General features: G+C 39.4%; 1 protein-coding gene across 8 annotated transcripts in view; it reads right to left on the bottom strand.

Moving 5' to 3' along the window:
- tp63 (tumor protein p63) overlaps nt 1-20,009 on the bottom strand; it is a 39,643-nt gene extending 19,634 nt beyond the window's left edge. Inside the window, exons 1-4 of one of the 8 annotated variants that reach the window (XM_044128831.1) lie at nt 19,618-20,009; nt 14,179-14,307; nt 13,935-14,064; nt 625-873 (exon numbers count right to left, since the gene is read on the bottom strand). In XM_044128831.1, the coding sequence (XP_043984766.1) occupies nt 625-873; nt 13,935-14,064; nt 14,179-14,307; nt 19,618-19,670 (561 nt within the window). In that variant the 5' untranslated portion in view covers nt 19,671-20,009. Of the gene's footprint in view, nt 1-624; nt 874-5,715; nt 5,903-13,934; nt 14,065-14,178; nt 14,308-16,904; nt 17,009-19,617 lie in introns of those variants that run through there. The other 7 variants (XM_044128830.1, XM_044128823.1, XM_044128824.1 and 4 more) reach the window with 7 other exon arrangements.
- Nucleotides 20,010-22,229: the final 2,220 nt, after the last annotated feature.

Here is a 22,229-nt window from a genome sequence, read left to right as displayed (position 1 = left end):
TACAAAACTGATCGATGTGTTAAGAAGTGCAGCTGTTAAAGAAGATTTTAAGAAAGGTAAAGAGTGAAAACAGCTCAAATGTTAGAATTTGGTTACTGCACTTATCAGTAACTTACCTGGATTTGCCTCAAACTGAACTGATTTTATTTATGGTTTCGGTTTTGTTTGGGCTTTAATACCGCTTTTTAAAAATCGCTTTTGGTTATTGAGTTTTATTTTGGATTTTTAAAATGTCTTCCACTTCCAGTGTAAAGCGTTTTGTACAAAATTAAACATTTATTAGTCATTGAGAAGGTGAACTTTCATTATTACGTCATTATCAAGTCATTTATTGCCAAATGATGATTTATGCACAAAAAACACTTTTAACAAAAAAATGAACTTTAGGAAGGTGACAATATATTACTTGAAAATGGTCTCAGAACATTATCATTTACTGCAATAATTACTGGGACGATTTATCGTCCAGCAGAATATGTCATCGATCCTGATGATTATGATGAAAAATTTGCGTTGTTTTCAAACTTTAACTTTATCAAACCTTGATGCAAGCAGAAACCTTCAGAAGAAGAGAGCCAGGTCTCCACAGTGAAAACAAAAGCAAGAGATGGATGGGACTCTTACCGTCCAGGTGGCAGACTTGGCCGTGCTGGACTGCTGGAAGGACACGTCAAAGGTGTGCGGCCCGGCATAGTCTGTGTTGGAGGGGATGGCCGGTGAAGGGGACAGGGCGTCGAAGGTGGAGCTGGGCTGGGCGTAGGGCGACGGGGCGGTCACGCTGTTCGGAGCGTGCTCGTTGTTGTAGGGGCTGGTGGAGGTCGAACCGTTGTTCTGCTCCATGCTGTTCAGAAGCCCCAGGTTCGTGTACTGCGACTAAAGAGGAAATGAGCAGAACGATGGGGAGGGAGAACAAAACAAAGAAATGTGGTCAGAAACTACAGTGGTTTTGTTGTTTGTCTTGTTCGTTTCATGACTAAAATAGGAAGAACTGGTGACTCAGGTTTTCCCCCGGTGTATTATCAAAGCTTGGTGGGCCACCAGACTAAGTGTCGTTCATCTGAAATAGTTTTTTACACGGCAGTAACAATGACAGTAAAGACAGATTGAGTTAGGTTTATAGTTGACTCATTTAACTGGGGGTCCGCACCAACAGGGTCGTCCCTGATCCTGCCTATCGGCCTCACACGGCATTATTTCCTGGTCATGGTGCCTTCTCCTCTACCTTTGAATTTTTGTAACCTTTTAAATATTTTTGTCACAAAAACACAATGGACCGACTTAGTGCCACCAGGAACAAGAAAAATCTTGTTGTTCCTTACAATATAAACAGATCAGACATTGTAGTGGAGTAAATCAGAATAAACAGAAAATTACAAGTATGAACTTCATTAAACCCCTACAAAAATCAATAGAATATGGTTAGCCACAGTTATCAAACATTTGTTTAAAATAAAACAAAAGAAATCTAAATAATCTATTAAATGATCTCCTCTCCATCGGTCGAACTCTCCCGACAGGAGGAATTCAAATGTCAGCCTTCGGACAGGATGGAGAGTACGCCTGGGTCAGAGCCAGGCCATTCGCCCCATTCCTTTCCGTTTATAAATGGCACATTCCTGGACGAGGTGCCGTGTCTCGCTCGTCGGAGGACCATCAATCTCTCGGGGTGGGGGCTCTCGTTTATTTCAAGCTGGCCACAGCTGTCCGCCTCACACCCACCACGTTGCCAGGTGTTAGTGTTGTGCCAGGTGACAAGCAAAACACAGAGAGCGCCAGAGAGAGAGAGAGAGAGGACGTTTATACAACGGAGAGCCAAGGAGGGGATTTAGAAATCGATGAGCTGTGTTTATTACTCATGGATCCATGCGCTGTGACTCAGGCAGAGACGAAGGAAAGAGTCAGACTGACACACCTGAAAGAGGTCATCTGAGTAAACCTGGATGTGTTTGAGCAACAGAGGCTCGCTGTTTGGATGAGGGTCACTTAGCCTCCACCTCACCCCCTCCGGAAACTATGACAACAGAGCTCATGGGAAGCTTTTCTGCAGGACAATTATGGCGGTAATGCAGGTGTTAGGAGACGAGTGTTTAGTGAATGGAGAACAGAAACTCAAACTGAAAGAAAATCTCCTTCTGTTGGAGATCCTCAAGCTTTTTGCAAACACACACATACACACACAGTCTCTCACAAAGGACTAATCACACACACGCATTAGGAGGGCTTCAACTCAAAGGCCTGCAGAGTCCCTGTGATCCGAAAGCAGAAGAAAAAGACATGATCGAACGGTTTCGTTTCAAAGCTGGATACGTTATTAGTGCGCCAACCTTTTCTGCATAAAAGTAATAAAAAAAGGGCGGTGCCTGATTGGCTGAATTCCCTGTTTGGGCGGCGATTTCCCGTATGCGAGAGTGACTGACGATGAAATCAGAGCGATCCCTTTGAACTGTGGTGCAACTTCCACTGAGGCACTCAGGCAGTGAGATGACACAGCCACCCGTACCACCTGATGCAGGAGGGCCGACCATGGGGGATGTGACAGGCACCAATTATCAATCCTAAATTATTCTAAGGAAAGATAAGAAGAGGGGGGAAATAAAGCTGATGCTGGCCTGAGACCAAACAGATAAACGCTAAAGAACAGAAAGCGGAGCGTCTGGCACGCTCCCAAATAATCCTCGTCACGGCCCAACTGAATATTAGGATCAAACCCACGATTGGGTAGGTAGCAGCCTCACCTGAGCTCGTCAGGTTTTCATGTTTAATTGGCTGGAAATGGGAGATTCAAAAGAAAAAGGGCTTGTGCAAGGCACTTTTTCTTGCACAAGCCCTTGTGCAAGAAAAGGCTCATTAAAGGAAGCCTCTCTTTGCTTCCTTTAATGAGATCTCAATCCACTATAATACAGTAACAAGTTAATAACCACTTTAGCAGCTCTTAAAAATTCCTCCCATTTATGGCCGACAGTGTGCTTGGGCCGCTGGGATGTTGGGAGTAAATCAGCAGCCCTGACATCCTCACAGGCCTTTAATAAAGCTGCTGAAGGTTTCGGCTGACTGTTTCAGGTCTGTTTCTGTGTCTGTGATGATCGCTGACTGAGGGGAACTGCTTCAGGATGGCAGGGGGGAGAAGAAAAAAAAAAAAAAAAAAAAAAAAAAAAAAAATAGTGCTGACCTTTACAGCAATTGCCTGTTCGCTGCAATGTTGGAATCCAAATTATGCACAACACATATCAGGAATACCTGGAATACACTTGGCAGCACTAAATTAGACGGTACTGATAGGGCCAACACATTCCCATTTGGTATGGCATACTGACACATTAAATTACCCTCTGCTCAATCCTGCTGTGTATTTATTGATAAGCCAATGACAGATGCTATTAAAGTATCCATGGCTTTTTTGGAAAACCAAGAGATGCACCGAGCAGTTTTCCAATGCAACACTTTGACACATATAAGCTGACTAATGTAAACTTTGTTTTACTTCAATGCGTACATGTAAAGCAGAAAATATGTTGACAATAAAGATGTGCTTTGACAGCAATAAATTTTGAACCAAGCAAAAAAAAAAAAAAAAACAATCAAAGGCTTAACTTTATCCTGCTCTGATGGTTTCTTCATCAGAGCATAATATTTAAAATTTTATTTTTTTTTGCAAAATTCAAAGCTGAATCAAAGTTGTTTTCAAGGTGCTTACGTTTCAAAAAAGTGAAAGCTGTTATTTTTGATGAAGTTTAATGAAGAAAAAAAATCTAATCGGATTTAAATACACAAGAGAATTTAACGTTACCAAACTAAAACCAGATCTGTCGGCTGTGGCTCGTAGTGAGCCAGGTTCTGCTGGAGGTTTCTTCCTGTTAAAGTTGAGTTTTTCCTCTCCACTGTCATCGCTACATCCATGCTCAGCATGAGGGGTTGCTCTAACAACTCAAGCATTGTGCTAGTCCAGGACGAGTGACTTGATGCAACCTGCTGGGTTTCCTTAGACAGTTATTCCTAGTGGTCTAAAAAAAGTTTCTAACTGAGATTGATCTACTGTTTGATAACTAGAATCAAATGGAATGGGTTGAAATGCTGTGAATTGTCATGTATGCTCAGTATGAGCTACATAAATAAACTAAATTGCACTCAAACTGGCCAGAGCTGAATAGGGATGGTTGGTCCATTACATGTCAAAACTCTAATATTTCTGACTGAACTCCAACAAGTGCTCCTCTTGATGCATTTATTAGTCCAGCAGTGATTATACAACAGACTGGTGGCCTGAGAGACAACAGGAGCCAGAGCAGACCAGGCCTGAGGGGGGAATAACTCCCATTCCAGCCTCTCTGGTGAACCTCCATGCTCCCTGGGCTGGAGTCTAAGTGCATCGGGGGGACTGTGATGAGTGACCACAGGGGTGGGAGGCATTAAAGGCTCAACAGGGGCTGGGTGGGGGCCTGGGTGTGGGTCTATCTGCACCTCATACCTGCTGGGGTGGGCAGAGCAGGTGATTGTATCTACATCAACATACCATTAAAGCAATTAGGAGCCTGGACCAAATAGCAACGCCTGATCAGCCCTATTCTAATGACCGCAGCGGCTCCCTGGAGACTGGAGACGGGGGCAACCTGATACCCCGTGTGCTGCAGGTATTGAGCTGGACACCACTTAAAGAAGCCCCCCTCCTGGGCCCCTTCACCTCCCACCACCACTCTACAACTTAAAAGACAGGGACGTGACACACCTGCTATCTGCAACCTGCAATCTGAGAATCTATCAACCAGTCAACATCTGCACTGGACGGAGGATTGGGCTGGTGAAAGGAAATCAACAGTTTTAGACTAAAGCATTGATGACGGGAGGCTGAACCCATTTTTTCTGGTTTTATCTTGTTTGGTAGCGAACATAATGATTAAACATGAGTGATTTTCAAACAACAACTTATAATGTCTAACTTACAGAAAAAGAGCTACATTTATTTTTGCCCAAAGACATTTTGGTCTTCTGAAATGTTTTGTACACAAACAATTTGCATTCCTTATGTTTATTCTGTCAGAGCAAAAAAAGGAAGAGTTACTTGGCCCATTATTTTTAGGAAGATGACAATATTATTCTCATTTAAATTACAAGCTTCCTTAAATTCTAACAGAGCTAAATAGTGTAGAAACACTAACATTTTGTAAAATGTACAAGAAGCCAATAAAACCTCATGATCTTCATGATTGCTCTAATTTATTTCTGCCATGTTTCCATTTCGAAGACCACTGTCCGAAGGTACGACAAACAGCTTTTTGCACCATGTCAAATGCCCGCCTAACAACCCGACACAAAGCAAATCACGTCCCCTGACTGAGGCCGTGCCCAGCCAGACAGCAGCCATTTCACAAGAGAGAAGGATTCAAGCAGGTTTTCAGGTGTTTACATTCCTCTGCTTTGCCTCTTCGCAAAAAGATCCACACAAACATGCACTGGTATATAAAAATAAAACCTCTGGGGGGAACACAAAAAAACTTAATGGCGAATAATTTTTTGGCATTGTTTCCAGATTTTAAGTCATTAGTTTATTTGTCATATTTCGGTTCCGTCAACAAGAACCAAAAAAATGATTTTTAAGGATTTAATACGTCCAACTAAAATAAATAAAAAAAGGAGAAGGCCTACACTCTTGACGTGCTTTCAACGATGCGGTGGTCCAACATCTGAAGATGGACCCGCAGGCCGACTGGCTGCTCTTACCTCATTGTAGGAGTTGGTGGTCGCTGTCTCCAGGTACAACATGTTGGCGCTGAGGTTGAGCAGAGCTGCTGCTGTTTGCTCCACTGGCTCCAGGGTTTCACAAATCTCTCCTTCTCTCTCTGAAAGGAGTGGATGTGAACTACGGATGCAAAGTAGACGAGCGGGAGCTTCTTCAGGGATCTATGGGTAGTTGGTTTATAAGTTCTGGAGGAGAGGGGAGGGGTTTGCAGCTACCTGTCCAATACCTGACTCCAAACTCCACACCCATCCCCAGAAGAAGAGCCTTCTGAGTCAACCTCGGTGGAGCTGCTCGGAGGTAAACGTTGGAAGGGGAGGGAGGGAATGATTTTGATTTTGTAACTTCAGATCCAGCAGAAGCAAATTAACTTCAATTGGGATTTTTCTTGATGCTTATGCATATTAAATATGTTTAACCTAATATATATGTATATATATATATATTTATATAAATAATTCTGGACTTGAGTAAATCTAAATTCCATGAAAGACATTTATTCCTGTGGATGTTAGACATCTATTGTTTAATTTCCCTATGGGAATTAAATACTGAATTGCATTAAAGCATAGCAACAAAATGCGTTTGAATAAGGGGGATAATGAAGAACATGTAAACATGAGAGTGAAACACAGCAGGCTGCAGAGTGTCAGCTGTCGACTGGAAGAGGGTAAAGTTTGCATATGAATCGATCTCTTCTCCATCCTATAATCAGTCGAGGGGTTGGGAGGCTCTTTGGGAAAACAATGTGGCTCCTGCAGATTGCTTGTATCTACCAGAGACGACTGCAGCAGATCTGCTTTGGAAACATGCATTGTTCCTCAGGTGCTGTACTGGTGATGACAGTACGACTGCAGCTCTCCAGAATCTCTGGCAATCAAACGCTCGTCATTGGGAGGAATTGACTTCTTTCATTTTCATTTTTGTGAGCTTGACAAGAAACAAAAACATTTGCAGGAATTATTCTATGCGTTGGCATGCAAAGGAATTCACGCTCCTTCAACGTTTCTACTTTTGTAACGCTACACAAATGTCAGTGACAGATTAACAAAGATTAGTGCATAACTGAGAAGTGGAAGGAAGAGAATAAATGCGCTTAGACTCGCCGTCACAACAAATTTTGTTGGATGACAAATTGTCCCAGTAAACAATAATATTGTTGTTTTGAGATCATTTTTAAGTGGTGTATTTCGATAATAACGCTTTCTCAAAGACCAACAAATTTTAATTTTATAAAGAACACAACACTGAATCTGGAAGATATTTTAAATATGCACAAGAAACCCCCAAGTGAATCAAGTAAAATGGATTATGAACTCTCTCTAAATAACTTTTCAAAAATATTAATCAGAATAGAAATGAACAAGCTCATTTCAATTTATTGTGCAATTCACAGATTATTGCTTACATTGGTGTACACATTTTTAACAAGTAAAAATCTAAAAATTGTGACAAGCATTTGTATTTAGACCCTTCAGAGGTTGGCAAATTAGCGAATGGAATCAATCTAAGTACAAATAATAGAAAAATATAAATGAATAAAGGTTTGTTAGAGCACATTAATGAGCAAATGAAGTTGAGGGGAAGATTAAATTAGTGAAGTTATAAAACAATATTCCGTCTCATTCAGCATTGTTCAATCAACCGTATGAAAAGAGAAAGAGTGCGACACAAACCTAACTCTAGAGGAGCAACAGACTGCCACAGCTCAGGTGGGTCAATCTGCTTACTGGACAACAATGTTATTTACACTTTATTTGAATGAAAGAGAGATGTAAGTATTTCTGCTTGAAGTCTGCCACACACAGTGTGACGAGCCATTTGAACTTTCCATACAAATGCAAGGTGGAAATCTAACACAGCACCAAGAATACACACATCCCCACTATGAAGCAGACTTCTACCCAGCTCCCTCTTGAAAATGAGATCTAGATCTTGACGGGGTTTACCTGGTTAAATAAAGGAAATAAAATAAAAGCACGGTGGTGGCCGGGTCATGCTGGGAGTGCATTTCTTTAGCAGGGACAAGGCAGCTGCACAGAATTAATAGGGGAATTAATTAATTGATTAAATTAAATCTTGAAAGAAGAAAACTGAAGCTGAAAATGACTTGAGACTGAGGGTGGAGGGTGAACCTCCAGCAGGATGACTAATTAAAGACACGTAAAAAGAGTTTTCCTTTCACTTCATAATTATGCACAAGGCTGTGTTGGACTATTGAATAACATCAGAATAAAATATATCACAGTTTGTAGTTAAAACATAAAAATGTAGAAAGAAATCAAAAGGTCTGTTTGTTTTGTCAGCACTGGGTTGACTGGAAACACAAGGTTAAGACAACTACTCAGAAACATAGAGAAGAAGCTTCAGCTAATCACATCTGCTAACTCTCTAACATTTAAATAAATCAGTTGGAGAGTTGGAGGTGCCTTTTCCACCATGTTTTGAATCAAATCTTCCTTTGGGGGAAATAAAATTACTCACTGTTGGTAAAGCAACGCAAATGAAAGTTGCAGATAATTAAGAATGTGTGCAGAAGCTTTCGCTTTTTTCAGGATTTAAATGTGACAAATATTTTGGTGTTCACTTAAACTCTCCATTTTCTTTTAAACAGATTTTCTTTTATGCTAAAAATGAGATTACAATAAAGAAACAAGAAAAATCTGCAGACTGGTATATTCAGCATTAAAACTGTAAACTGCAGATTGAGCAGTGGAGTCACACAGCACCTAGAGAGCAGAGCGGTCAGTGGGACACAAATCACACGCATTGCTGCACAGCCAGCGGGGCAGACGCTCTGGTCACATGGGCTGAGTGATTTGAAGCTTTCTGAAAACTTAAGCAGACCTATGATGTGAATTTAGCGTCTCCTATTAAGCAACCACACCCTGTTCAGAGCCAGAGGCCACAGGCCTGCAGGTCAGCCTGATACAAAAGGGAAAAATCAACACTTGAAAGAGTTCAATCCAGAGGGCCGAGCCGACGCTTTGGAGGGAGACAACTAGCTTAGCTAAACAAACTTCTAATTAAGCTGAAACAACACAGACTTGTAAAATGCAGTTAGAGTATCTGGTGTTTGTTGTAGAGAACAGTGGCTTCATTCATGCTGCCGGACCTTTAGCTGTCTGATTTAATCTGAGGTGCTTTGTTCTGCATAATGTACCACAAGACAAGCCATCATTCAACTTTACCTTAAGCTTTGAATTAGATCACATATACATAAGATATATATATACATGCATATATATATACATATATATATATTCTATGTGTAATAAACAGTAAGATATTAAAGGTGAGTGTAAACGGTGCAAAATGAAATGCAACAGTGTGAAAGGATGTATGGCTATATAGGATCTGCAGGGGGATCAGCAAATCCAGGGGCTCAGACAAAAGAGGCTTTTCTAAAGTTTTTTTCCTCTTTAAGAGCCTGTTCCTAAAGTCGGCCAGATTAGTTTAGTATCAGGTGTCAAGCTGCAGTGTCTGGGTAGGCACAGACACCTGACCTAAACACACAGCAAGCTCTCATCCCGACTGACAGACGCAAACGCTCAATGGAGCATCACTTGGGTGGCGATCCTTCAAATCAGCTCTTCCATTTAAATTTACTTTAGAGCTGCGGTTTCCCTGTAATCTGTTGGCCAAAAATAAAACACAGTTTGGTTTATCAGGGAGCAAAATCTGCATTTGTTTGACCTCTGTGACAAAGAGGACTGTTACTGTAAATCCCTTAAAAACTGGACAAATTGACCATAAATCTCACAAATTAGTCTTTGCTGTCTAAACACTCTGCAAAACAAAAAGAAAAAAAATAAACAGAAGAGAAAAGATGGAGTCAAACCAGAATCTATACAATGTCCTCTGATGATTGGCAAGTCAAATCCTGAAAAAACACCTAGAAGATGAAGACTTGTCTTTGGTCTATGAAGAGATAATGGCTGAACCGATTAATCGGTTAATCCAATTAACTGGATTAATCGTCATGAATTGGCGACTGAAATAATTGTCAAATAATTTAATAAACGACAAATTATTAAATGGAGTATAAAGACTCAGAAAAGATAAATTAAACCTTCTTTGTCTAAAAATATATTCTACCCAAAACTTCAAGTTGTAGCTTAACTTGGTTCAAATTCTGTAAAAAATAAATAAATAAATTAATAAATAATCAATGTATTAAGCATTTTTTCTATCCAATCATTAACTGGTTAATCCAAACAATAAACAGATCAGCCCTACACATGTTGATGTTAGGATTGGTAGCATTCTTTTCTACATTTCACTAAAGGAAAACTCTGTTCCTGCATTTTAAACAAAATGTTTATCTTACTATTCAAATAAATTATAAATAGATTGTTTATTTGCACCATTTGATGTATTTCTAGGGATGTATAAAAAAAGGCACAAGTGATAAAATGAAACATCTGCAGAAAGTGTTATTGTACGATTAATCGTCAGAATAATCAATTAGTAAAATAATTGTTAATAGCAGATCAAACAAGGATCAACCAAAAGTATGTAGTTTGCTATATCTGTAGTTAATGTTAGAAAAATTTCCTTTGAATCATAAATGCTTTGAATTTAGTAATATACTAAATCTGAACAACTGCAGAGGGAACACTTGCTGGATACAGACTTATAAAACAATATGTACTTGAGCCTTTACATATCCTCCGGCTCCTTTCTTCACGTTTTAAAAAAGCACAGTTTAGAAAATAAGTGACAGAACTGTTCTGTTGGACCATGAGAAGCTGCATGAGAAGCTGCATGAGAAGCTGCGCCTTAAAAACACCTCTTCACACGCCGGAGGCAAACTGGCGGACCATTAAAACTCTCCATCACGTTCTGTTTCTAATCCAGGTTAAACGTCAAGCTGTGCTCCACGATGCTTTCAAAATATCAGAACTAAGGTGGGTGACCTCATTTCTTTTTTCCCAGATAAAATGTAGGAAAAAAACTCAAATATCTAAGAGTGAATAGAAATGTATCAATAGCTTTCACCGTTAGTTTATACTGCTAGGATAAGAGCTGTGCTTCGTTCAGTTTAATAGACGGCGTAGAAAACGTTCCTGCGCTCCGGCTCAGAGCGAGGGGGGAGGCGGCGCGGCAGAGGTGTGGCCAAACAGCACAAACCCCAACACAAACATGTAATTAGATCTCCGGGACGCCGTGTGTCGATTGAGTTACTCCGCGGTGAAGCCGTTTAAACTCTGACCTGTGACAGAAGAGGACCTCATTCTGTCAGCTTAACCGCTGCATCTTCCACGCACAGCTGATCAGAGCTTTATCTCCCGGTTAAATCAGCTGTTTGGGCCGGGACAGAGCCGCTATTCCTGCAACATTCCTCATGTTATTCAATCTACCCCACCACCACCACCTTCTCTTTTCCAACCCCCACCTCTACCTGGAGAAGCACTGATAGATGGGAGCGGAGACCTCTGCAGGAGAGGCAGGTGCTGTGGTAAATTCTTGCCCTGAAGCTATAGAAAAGAAAATCCAGAATAAAAAGGAATTTCAGATTAAACACAAACCCTACAACACAAATAGTTTCCCCCCAGGGGTGTTTGAGTGGAGAGAGAGAGAGATAAAAAAAAAAAGGAGGGCACACCTTTTCATGAGGGGAAGACGAAGGGGGATAAGGTGAGGTCGGGTTTGCCCACCGCAGCTTTTAATCAGAGCAGACTTGATAATAACAGTCGTGGCTTGGTGACTGGCAGGCTGCCACGGATGCTCCCTCAGTTGCTGGCGTGCCAATCACTGAGCCACGCCCCTCTTTTGGAGTGGAGGAAAGTGGGTGGTGGGGCCATTAATCACCGGTTCAAAAGAGCACACGCCCCCTTGGGGGATGCACAGGGGTAACATCACTCAGCTCCTTAAACAGAAATTTTATTTGCTGTGGGTTTTTTTCTTCTCCCTCTCTGGCTGGACAACGACATTCCAACACAGGGAGGGGAAAACACACACCATCTCCAAGGAGCAAAACCGACAAGAGATCATGTGGCGCATGCTTTATTAAATAATTATAGGACATCTAAATATGCACTTATGTTTTTATCGTTTTGGTTGAAACTTAAAACTAAACCTGTAAGAATAGTAATATTTCTCTATAAGTGGGAATGTCTATTCCTATGGGATTCATTTTTTCCAGGGATGCACCGATCCACTTGTTTCACTTCCAATACTGATAAAGATATCTTTGGTTTAGTATCGGTCGATACCGATCCATTACAGAAAAACAGTGTTGAAATGAATTAAAAAGTTTCTCTCTCTTTTTTTTTTTTTTAAACACAGGTATAAAGGTAGTGAATTACAAATTTATTTGATAAATCTGCACCAGTACAGCACATTTAAAAACACCAACAGCTTCACACTTTAATTCGTTCAATCAGTGCAATTAGGAGTATAGCAGAAAATGTAAAATAAATAATACAGCAGTTGATAAAAACAATAGGGTGGCTACTTTAGTCAAATGTTTAAAAAAAATGCAACAAAGCATCTTTCAAATGGTTCAGAAAGGGCAATTACAAATTCTAGATATAATATAAAATAAATAAATATTCACTGACGTCGCTCGGAGCACAAAGCATAGAAATAGACTGAATAGATCTGCCCTTATGGATCTAACATATTGTCACGATATCTGGTCTAGAATTTTTTTCAATATTCAGACCGATACAGATACTAATATTGAATCGGTGCATCTCTAGTTTTTATAAATTGTATGCAACCACATACAATTTATAATAATTCAATACTATTGTAATGTTGTTGACTGTGTGTTCTAATATATGACTTTGTATTTTGGGGGCTTTTATGATGTAAAACGCTTTGCTACTGAAAGATATTACACAAATAAAATTGGGTTGGCTGATTGATTGAATGATTGTCTGTGTTGTTAATCCCGTGCAAATCGACCATGTCAGTAATTTATAAAGTAAAAATTTCAGTTAATTGAAGTTAATCTCGCAGTGTGTTAACGTCATATCCAGGATTTATTTTTAGATTATCATAGGCAAATCATATGGACCACTTAATACACAAACACTTGTTAGATTTTTATTTGTTAAAATCTTTGAAATTCACTTTCCTTTTGGTTCTCTTGCACAGTTATCCTCTACATCATGTAGTGTGCTTAACTGCATTTTGTTTGTAACTTAACATTAAGGCTTCATGTGTGACAAGGACAAAGAAAGAAACAATGAAAATGTAAAATTTAAACAGTTTTTAAATGTTGTAATTTTTTTAAAACAAAAAGATATTATGCTTAAAGTGACAAGCGCTAATAAAGCTTAGCCTAGTTTGATTTTCAGACTGGAGGGGATCGTGTGACAATCTAAGTGCCCATCCAACCATGAACGCGGTTTGTGATCTACTGTTCTCAGGAGCCGGGGGGCCACCCAGGTTAAACGCAGCTCAGTCTAGATGAGATAAAATCCTTCCTGACAACATCTCAGACAGCCAGATAAACCGGCTTTCTCACAGCTCTGCTCAGATCCTCATTTACACAACTAGGTCCAAAGAAATTCCACTGCTAACATGAAAAATGAAAGCAGAAAGAGCTTTAGCATTGAAAGTCCTAGTGAGGCATACTGAAAGTGATTTCTGATGGTGGGTAAAGAGACAGACGTTACACTGTTCATGTGGCTGAAGGCGTCACAGCTTGAAAGCTACAGAATGTTACTTTTCTAAAAAAAAAAATATATATATAGATGTTTTACATAGTTGTTACAACGATAATATTGTGACAGTATAATTTAAGACAGATAACTTATGATCAAATACACAGCTGCATCAGAAACAACCAATTAGAGTCAGGAGGAGTGTGCTGCGCTGATTGGTTGATTTTGATCAGGAGTGATGCATTTTCTCAGATGCCAGTAGCACCGGGAGGAGATCAATTTTTTCCACAGATTGTCTATCTCTTACCATACTGTCAAAACATGGTGACAGTTTGAAGATGTAAAAATATTTTGAAAAAGTTCATACGCAGCTTTAAGAGGACCAAAACAGATTTGGCCGGTTTTGTATCCTATTGGAAAAATCACCTGACTTGCTGCAGTGCATATTTGAAATTGTAGTACTGTTTTGATTTCTGTTTTTCATTACTGCTGCTTCTCTACGTCCCTCAGTAAGATGAACTCAGACAGCAGGTACAGAGAGCCAAAAACAGCAAAACTCATTTCTGTGAAATCGACATACTCACAGAAACCACGTCGTCCGGCTCATGCATCGTTATGCAGTCCATACTGATCTGAATGGTGTTCCCTGCTGAGCCATCAGTCGGACTCTCAGTGAAGTTGAGCTCAATGGGTTGGACTGAATGGATGGCAGACCTAAGCAAGACAAAAACATTGTTGTTGTTTTTTTTAAGTCACTTAGAGTCACCAATTTCCATGGATTATTGAGATGTTTTTCTTGTTTGTTTGTTTTTTACAAAATTCACTCACTGGTCCAGCATATCAAACAACTGGTTAAACACATCCTGACTGAAGAAGTCGGCCGTCTGACCCGGCTGACTCATGGTAGTAAATAACGAGCCGTCTCTCCAGGACAGCAGAGGTGACGGATCCCTGAGTCTGCAAAGAGAGACGTCTTTGTCAGTCAGTTATCTTACAACAATCAATTCTGTAATCAGGTTTTGCAGAACGTTTTAATTTGTAGTTTTTTATTTTTTTTTTAAAAGTGTGCAGTCAGCAAACAGAGTCAGAATTGATGTGCAGGGTTGAGATGTGGCCACCCAGCCAGGGGGAAGAAAGGAAGGAGGAGTCCTGCTGGCAGCCATTCATGAAGTCACATCCATTGTGAAGAAGTCAGCCTGCATAATACTGAATATTTGTACTACACATAATGGTGATTATGGACCATTCAGACAGAGGCACTTTGACCTGCTCCCCTGAAACATTACACCTGCCGCGGAGCCCAGCCCCGCCATTGTTCCTGCTGGAAGTGGCGCGCGCGCTGCAGTCTGAGGCGAGTGGAATTCCCCCCGTGGTCTATGCGATAGCGCTGCCACCGCTTCTGGTATGTGTGTGCAGCCGGACGAGCCCGGGAGGTGGGCTGATGGGGGCAGCCGTGATCCGAAGCTGGCACTATTTTAGGTTTTGGAATTCCCCAACGCTGTGTGATGAAGGATATTAATACCTGACTTAAGAAACACAGGCATATCTAATGAAGCAAAAAATTCGAATTATCCGCCAGACACCCACAGGGGACTGTAGAGTTTCAGATGAGGGATTATGTTTCAGCTTGCAATATCAAAAAAATAATAATAATACTGCGGGTGGGATGTTTTTGTTTTTGTCCTGCTGATGAGTAAGCCCTTCAGTGTCACACTTTTGTAGTTGGAGAACAAGTTTGAAGCTTGACTTTATTAAGTGCACCGACAATTAGAAACTCCACATTGCTTTGGGTTTAAGCCTGAAAGGACTTCAAATTGGATTCAGCAGTTTGGTAAACATCTCCTCAGCTGGTTTTATTTAGCAACCTGACCCACTGCACACAAGGTCCACCACTAAATACACATATTATTATTGAAAGCTGGATGATAACACTACACAACACCAATCTGTGACATCTTTCTTCTGTTTATGAAAGTAGAAAAGGAAGCAAATTTTGTGTTTTCAAGAAACATGTGCATAATAAAAACTGCAACAGTAAAAGCTAGTGTGAATCGGATAGCTCTACACTGTGTAAAGATTCACTAAAACAGGGTTTTTAATGAGAAAAGGCTTAAATCTACTTGCAAAAGTTCAAAAATGAGAAATTTTGAACAGTATTTTGACAACTGTCGACTAAAATCAGGCTCAGCTCTGAAAACCACGCTTCCACACAAGATGAAATTACACCACATCTAAACCAAAAGACTAGGTCAGATCCTGCAGAAACCTGAGGTGTAGAAGGTTTTAAAAAAATTAACTATTATGGTTTTTGAAAGTGGCCTGAAAATAGTCCAAATAATCCAAAAATTACAAAGAACATCATTGCTTCTAATTTCACTTCATTTTAATGCCATGACTAAATTGGCTAATGATTGTATTGGCTGTGTCATTTCCATGTTTAAATTAATTAAATCATCTACTTATCCTTTTGGACTCTCTCTAGTTAGCTTTCTTTTCCAATTCAGTTAGTTTTACCCAGATACTTATTTGTTGATTAACTGGGCTTGTAAGTTCCGTCTCGAGTTTTTAACACGTTTGAAATAAACATGTTGACTAAAAGATTATTAGAACCGTTTTTTTGTGAACACTGTTTAATTTACAACTATCAACTTTCCAGTACTTTTGACTTAATTCTGACTTTAGGGGAGATTCTTGTTATGAATGGGAACATGGGAAAACTAGCCTTAAGATTTTGTCATTTTCCAACAAGTTAGTGTGTTCGTTCATCCCCTTCCACTTACCGGTATGTCCTTTTTGATACTTTCCACCACATTCATGACACCTTACATAAAGTGGTCTGGATTAAAACAAACCAAAAAAAAGACATATTTTTGACTGAGCTTTAACTAATACAATAAGGGTTTCTCAATAATACACTGTGTGCTAAAGAATCTGTATTTATTCTACTATCTGTGGTTTTTAACAAGCAAACGTTTTATAGAAAGTTTTATCAAGAAATAAAATCACCTCCCATGTACCTCATACTGATAAAGTACTACTTTTTATAACATTTTGTAAATTACTTGTCATTGAGCCATTCAGCTCAAATGATAACTTAAGCTTAAATAGGTCATATTTTTAGAGACGAAATAAGTGAAGTCTTCCTTTTAAAAAAAACAGGCGACATAATTTGTGAATGAGCCAATGAATGTGCTTAAAACAACTTTGTTTGGCGTTCATGCTAGGACAACTAATTTTAAATTGAACTGAACTTTTGTTCCACTGGGTGTATTAGCATATGTTTTTAAAAATGACAAAAAGCTACATTTACCTTCAGCAAGTGCTTTATCCACCTGAATACCACAAATATTACAAAAAGCCGCTAGGGTTTTCACTCTAAGCTAATCGCACATGGCAAGCCTAGCATATTCGGCTATCTCAGAAACTCTTTAAGCTAACCGCGCTAATATTTAAAAAAAAACATATACATATCCTACATTTCCCCCCTTAATTGCACAAAATGGATAGTTTGTGTAACTTTGACGTATTTTTTCAAACTACGGTTATGAAATTACCTGTAATGAAATATGCAATGCAACGAATGGCCAGTGTGTTCGTAGATGTCCTTGAGGCCTGCTCCTCACTGATTAGCATGCCAAGATTAAAATATCGCGAGATCATATCTGTCGCGATATGTAACAGCTACTGCTAAACTGAACAGCAGATAGAGAACCTGTGACGTGTCTGTTTGACAAATAGAGCAGATAAAGGTGTGTTTTTACAAGGGCTTTAATAGTGTTAAGCTCTTTTTAAGTGTAGCTTTAATCCTCGGTCTTTTATGTCAAACTAGTTTAACAGTCATCTCATTATTCTGTATAAAACTAATCTTTCTCCCTCGGCATTTTATTTTGACCAGTGACAATCCAGACTGCATGAATTAAAGTAGAACATCAGGTTTATAGTGAGAAAAACAACCTTGAATGTACTTTTAAATCATTCACATCATACATCAACAGCTCAAGCTTACTCTATTGTGGCTTGCTCACTTTTTGTAATCTAGTTTCTAATTTATTATAGCAATAGATATAATACAACTACACCAATGTCATTCTTCAGACTAGGATGTAAAAAATTTTCCCTTCACATTTCAACATTTAAATCAATAAGTTTTAAAAATCCACCCCTTTAACAAAGAGGAAAAAAATATTTATAACTGTAATTGGAAAAAACGACATTTTACAAAGAACAATGTTGTTTTATGCAGATATACATGGCCATCTCTTTCTTTTAGGGCTTATTTCAATAAGATTTTTTGCTTCTCTTTATTTCATGTAACAGTTTAGTTTTGCTCCACTGGTTTGGAGGGTGTCATCCCTTTTTCTCGCAGTTGGTTTCTCTGCGTTTTGGTGTCTGGTTACTCAGAGCGTTTTTCCAGGTAGCCAGAGGCAAAGGCTGTTCAGCATCCACTTAAACACAGCACAGCGCCTCCAGACGAGACAGGGCCAGAGGTCACCGCTAAACAGGGACGGCCATTGTCTCTTGGCAGGTCGGGCACAGCGGCCGATGAAAATGCAATCAAAACAAACAGCCTGGGCTATCGGGGGCCCTTCTCCAGTGTCGTTATTAATCACTTTTCAAAGGCTTTAAGAACCGTCTCCCCCATCATCCGTCAGACCCGACTGGAAGAGGGACATGACTGCAAAACAATAGAAAGCCCCAGTGTCCCTTCCCTCATCCCCTTACTTTTATGGAGGCGAAACAGTTAAATGGTGGTGAAAACATGGTGGTTTGTTCATCAGATAGAATAGACACTTCTAGAGAAAAAATAAATCACAACAAAATGAAGGCTACCAAGCTTTACATTCACAAAGACAGTCTGAAGCGCCACTCATCACAGCTTTACTAAGAACAACTAAGAGAAGATTTTCTCTGGTCTTTTTTTAAACAGGAAATTTAAATGGCTGTTCTTTTTAACTTGATGTGCTAAAAGACTGTGAGGACGTTCCCTGTTTCTATAGAAACAAGAAACAAACTCTGCTGGGATAAGATTTCTGGTGTAGATTCGGTAAGAGAGGATGAACAGATCGACTGGAATTAAACTGAAAAAAATAAAGTGATTTAAATTCTTGAGATGTTGATGAATTTGTCATGATTTACTGCACTTCTAATCACTAGACTTAGATCATTGTGCTAATGTATTCCAATGTGTTCAATTTCCAACTTTAAAGTGGAATATTATTATTTTTTAACTTGGTTTTCTATGTAGATTTATACTGTTTGGCTTGTTTTATATGTTTTTTCCCTTTGAATAATAAAAGCTTTATTATTATTTTATATTTATATATTTATATTTGCAATCAATGTTCAACCTTGATATTTAGTTCCTTACTTTTTTATAATATCTAAACTAAGTAAATGCATACAAACAAAATTTTGCAGTAATTGATTTTATATCACTGTTCTTTATGGGGTTTTTAAAAAAAAAAATTTAACCAGTGTTATCTATTGTTGTTTTTCTTTTTATAACCCGTGGTTTCTTTCTAAAAATAATTTTAACTTTTACCTATTTTCTTCATTTTCCTATCAAAGTTATTTAATTCTTTTGCATTATTTTTTGTTGTGTTTTTTTTTTTTTTTTTTTTTCGGAAACATGTACATTTTTTTATTTTATCTTTTTTCCGTTAGCATGTAGCTACTTCCAGATTTTCATAATAATACGATTTAAGTTGAGTTTTGAGCAGTTTAGTTTGCTTATATAGCACTGAGATGAGCATCTCAAGATAAAAGGGTCCAACTCATAGCCAGTAAAATAGAAATATCCAATCAGCACAATCCAATCATGTAGGCAGATTTCAATTCAAATGCAAACCGTCCAGTTAAATTAAGGCAGCCAAATAAAGTGATAAAATAATGCCAGTTTAATGCCAAAGATCCACTCAGTTTCTCATCACACAACAGATGAAGATCTTTGGGTATTGTTTTGTGTCTGCTATCAGCCCTAAATACCCCTCCACACTGCCACTGCTGCAATAGGTGAGCCACACATAAAAATATATCAGGACCAAGCAGCAGCTGAGGATCCGGGCAGACGCCACTGTTGTTCGGGCGCTTTGGACCTCCACACACTCACACACGGCATCAGTTAAGACAATTAAGACAATATTGTCTATAAAGACAATAGCAATAAGAAGCATCAATTTTCAGTGCATCTGTTGTTGTTAATCGAAGCCTTTTAAGTATCCGGCTGAAAAGTCTCATGATATCAAAGCTGTTTATGCGAGTACTTACCGATGAAATGGAAACTCTGGGTAGTACTGCAAAGCTGCGTAAGGTGAATTCATGTTGTCATGCCAGACTTCACCTTGAACCTGCTTGTCGTGAGTGCTACGTGAAGAAACACCAGTGCTTGATCTACAAAACCAAACTAGACTTACAGCAAAAACAAATGACCTCCACAGACATTAATAGATTACAACTAAAGAGGCCTCGGTTAAAGTGCCAGGGGGTACAGTGCAGAGTGGAGAAAGTTTCAGAGATGTTTTGAATTTAGGTATTTTTTTTCTTAGGCTGCTGCGCTGATAGGAGGGGCTTTGGCCGACCCGCTGACCAATCCCCTGCTACAGTTGTACAAGATATCAGTCACTCTGTTGCCAGGATATAGATATCAAGCAACTACATTTGACCCCTGTGCCTCCCTCCGGCCCAACACACACACACACACGCACACACACACACACACACACAGACGACTACAGCCCCTACATCCTGAAAAGCTCCTTCTCGTCCTCTTCTTTTCCATGTGCTGCTCTGGCCTTGTTCTGACATTTCCACCCAGATTCCAAAGCGGTTTCGGACAGCTGAGAGCGCGTCTGTTGCGTCACGCTTTAATTATAGATCCGCCAGCGCTGGAGAGAAAGCGAAATATTCACTCAACTCCATTATTTCGGGATTTTAAAAGTGAGATTCTGTAGAGGAAAAAAAAGGTTATAAGCAGGTTAAATCTTAGCTACGGTAAATAACTCTTTTGGTGTCTTCATTTAGTAGGAATGCAAATTAGTTTATGGTTGAGGTTGATGCTAAAGGCTAGCCAGAGAGGGGCAAAGGTCAAAGCAGACTTCTCTTAAACAACTCAGATTTTATAAAATATTTTATTCCGATGCTATTTTATAACCCCTTAACCGGTTCATGTATTCACATTGAGTGTTTATTTACAAGGAAACAGGTGAGTACATGTACAGAAAATGGAAGTTGGAGGTGGTGCGTCATCATTAACCTTCCTATGTCAAGCAAGTAATGTGAACGAAACAAGCAAAGTTCCAGGTAGAAATCTTTACAATTAAATGTTCATAAAGATGTTCATAATGAGCTGACGCATAGACATTATTGCATTACTAATATTAATTTTGACATTGTGCATCTAAAGCAAAAAATTACTTCATATTCAGTACAGACCAAAAGTTTGGACACAACTGTGTGTCCAAACTTTTGGTCTGTACTGTATGTTTATACCACTTTACTACTCTAACCCACAGGAAGCAGAAACCCACGGCATTTCGATTTGTGTTTCAGACAGGAAGATCATAAGTGGCGTATCGCCTCCTTACACTGTTTTCTGTGTAAATACAAATTATTATTATTTTTTTATATATATAAAAACAAAAATGACAACAATTTAAAGGTTTACAAATACAGTTCCCTTAAACTGCTATGACAGTTTGAGAATGGAGTTGTTTTGAGTAGGGAAAAGTTAACTGTGGTCTTTGTCCCACTTGAACTGGGAGTATCACGCAGAATAATCTGCACTAAATTAAAATGAAAATACAAAAATTGTCCTACTGGTGGGAAGGCAATAAATGCTTCTTTCTTCTGAACTGTCCCTATAAATAGAAGCACCTTTAATCATGTGCCAAGTCAGTGAAGAGAGTCAGAGGGGAAAACAACATAAATCAGTAAAGAATGCTACAGTACTTGTCTTCTCCAATGCCTTGTCAGTTTAAAGCAACTATTAAAACAAAACAGAAGAATAATTAGTTTTTTTAGCTTGAGCATTTGTTGCTTAGGCCTCCATTAACTGCTATGTAGGCAGATACCGTGCCAAGTCCCTGAACCCACTTCCCCTGGTCCGGACAGTATGGCGATGTAAACCTAGATGTCTTGTGTGGTTTTCGGAAATGAACAGCAGATGAGTCAGCATGCTAAAATAAAAAGATAGGGTCACGGAGGGGGAATGATAATAAATAGATGTGGTGTATCCAGGGAACACAAACCTGTAAGCTACTCCCTTGTACTTTTAATAAAGATGTAAAGTGTCAGTCTTACCTCGTGGAGAGCCCAATCTGTACCTGGGGGAAAACACACACAGATACAGCAGGTCTTGTTAATGTCCGCCGGGCAGAAAGCATGGTCAGAGTGATGCTGCTCAGTAAATGTACAGTAGCGTTCACACCCAATGAACAGGCTGGCAAAGACAGTGACGATCAAAGCAGCTAAAACAGTTCCTGGTAGCTCTGGGGACGCTGCAGAGAAGCTGTTTGCCACAAGCCATGTAGGTTCACATAAAACACAAAAAATTAAGTCAGTAAAACTGAACAATCTGGCTACAAAAGGTGAGTGTTGGCACGTTTCCTAGAGCAGTTGGTTGTGTGCTGGGGATAATCGTCCTGCTGGAACTCCCAAAGTGGTTTAACCATGTCACTGGTCCATGTCAAACCAGCATGTGTTGTAGAAAACTTGGTGTATTCCACCCAAAAAACCTCGGCCCCAGTTCGAAGGCACGATAGAATGCCAAGGGGACTGGAGACCGTTCCAAAACCAGGAAACGGACTAGAGCCCAGGGAATTCTGGGTAAAAACAACCCAAACAAACAGACTCTAGCGCTAGCAGGAGAAATGGCACATTGT

Source organism: Gambusia affinis, linkage group LG10 (genome assembly GCF_019740435.1).
Source record: "Gambusia affinis linkage group LG10, SWU_Gaff_1.0, whole genome shotgun sequence".
NCBI classification, from domain to species: Eukaryota; Metazoa; Chordata; class Actinopteri; order Cyprinodontiformes; family Poeciliidae; genus Gambusia; species Gambusia affinis.
This window is presented reverse-complemented; position numbering and strand designations above follow the sequence as displayed.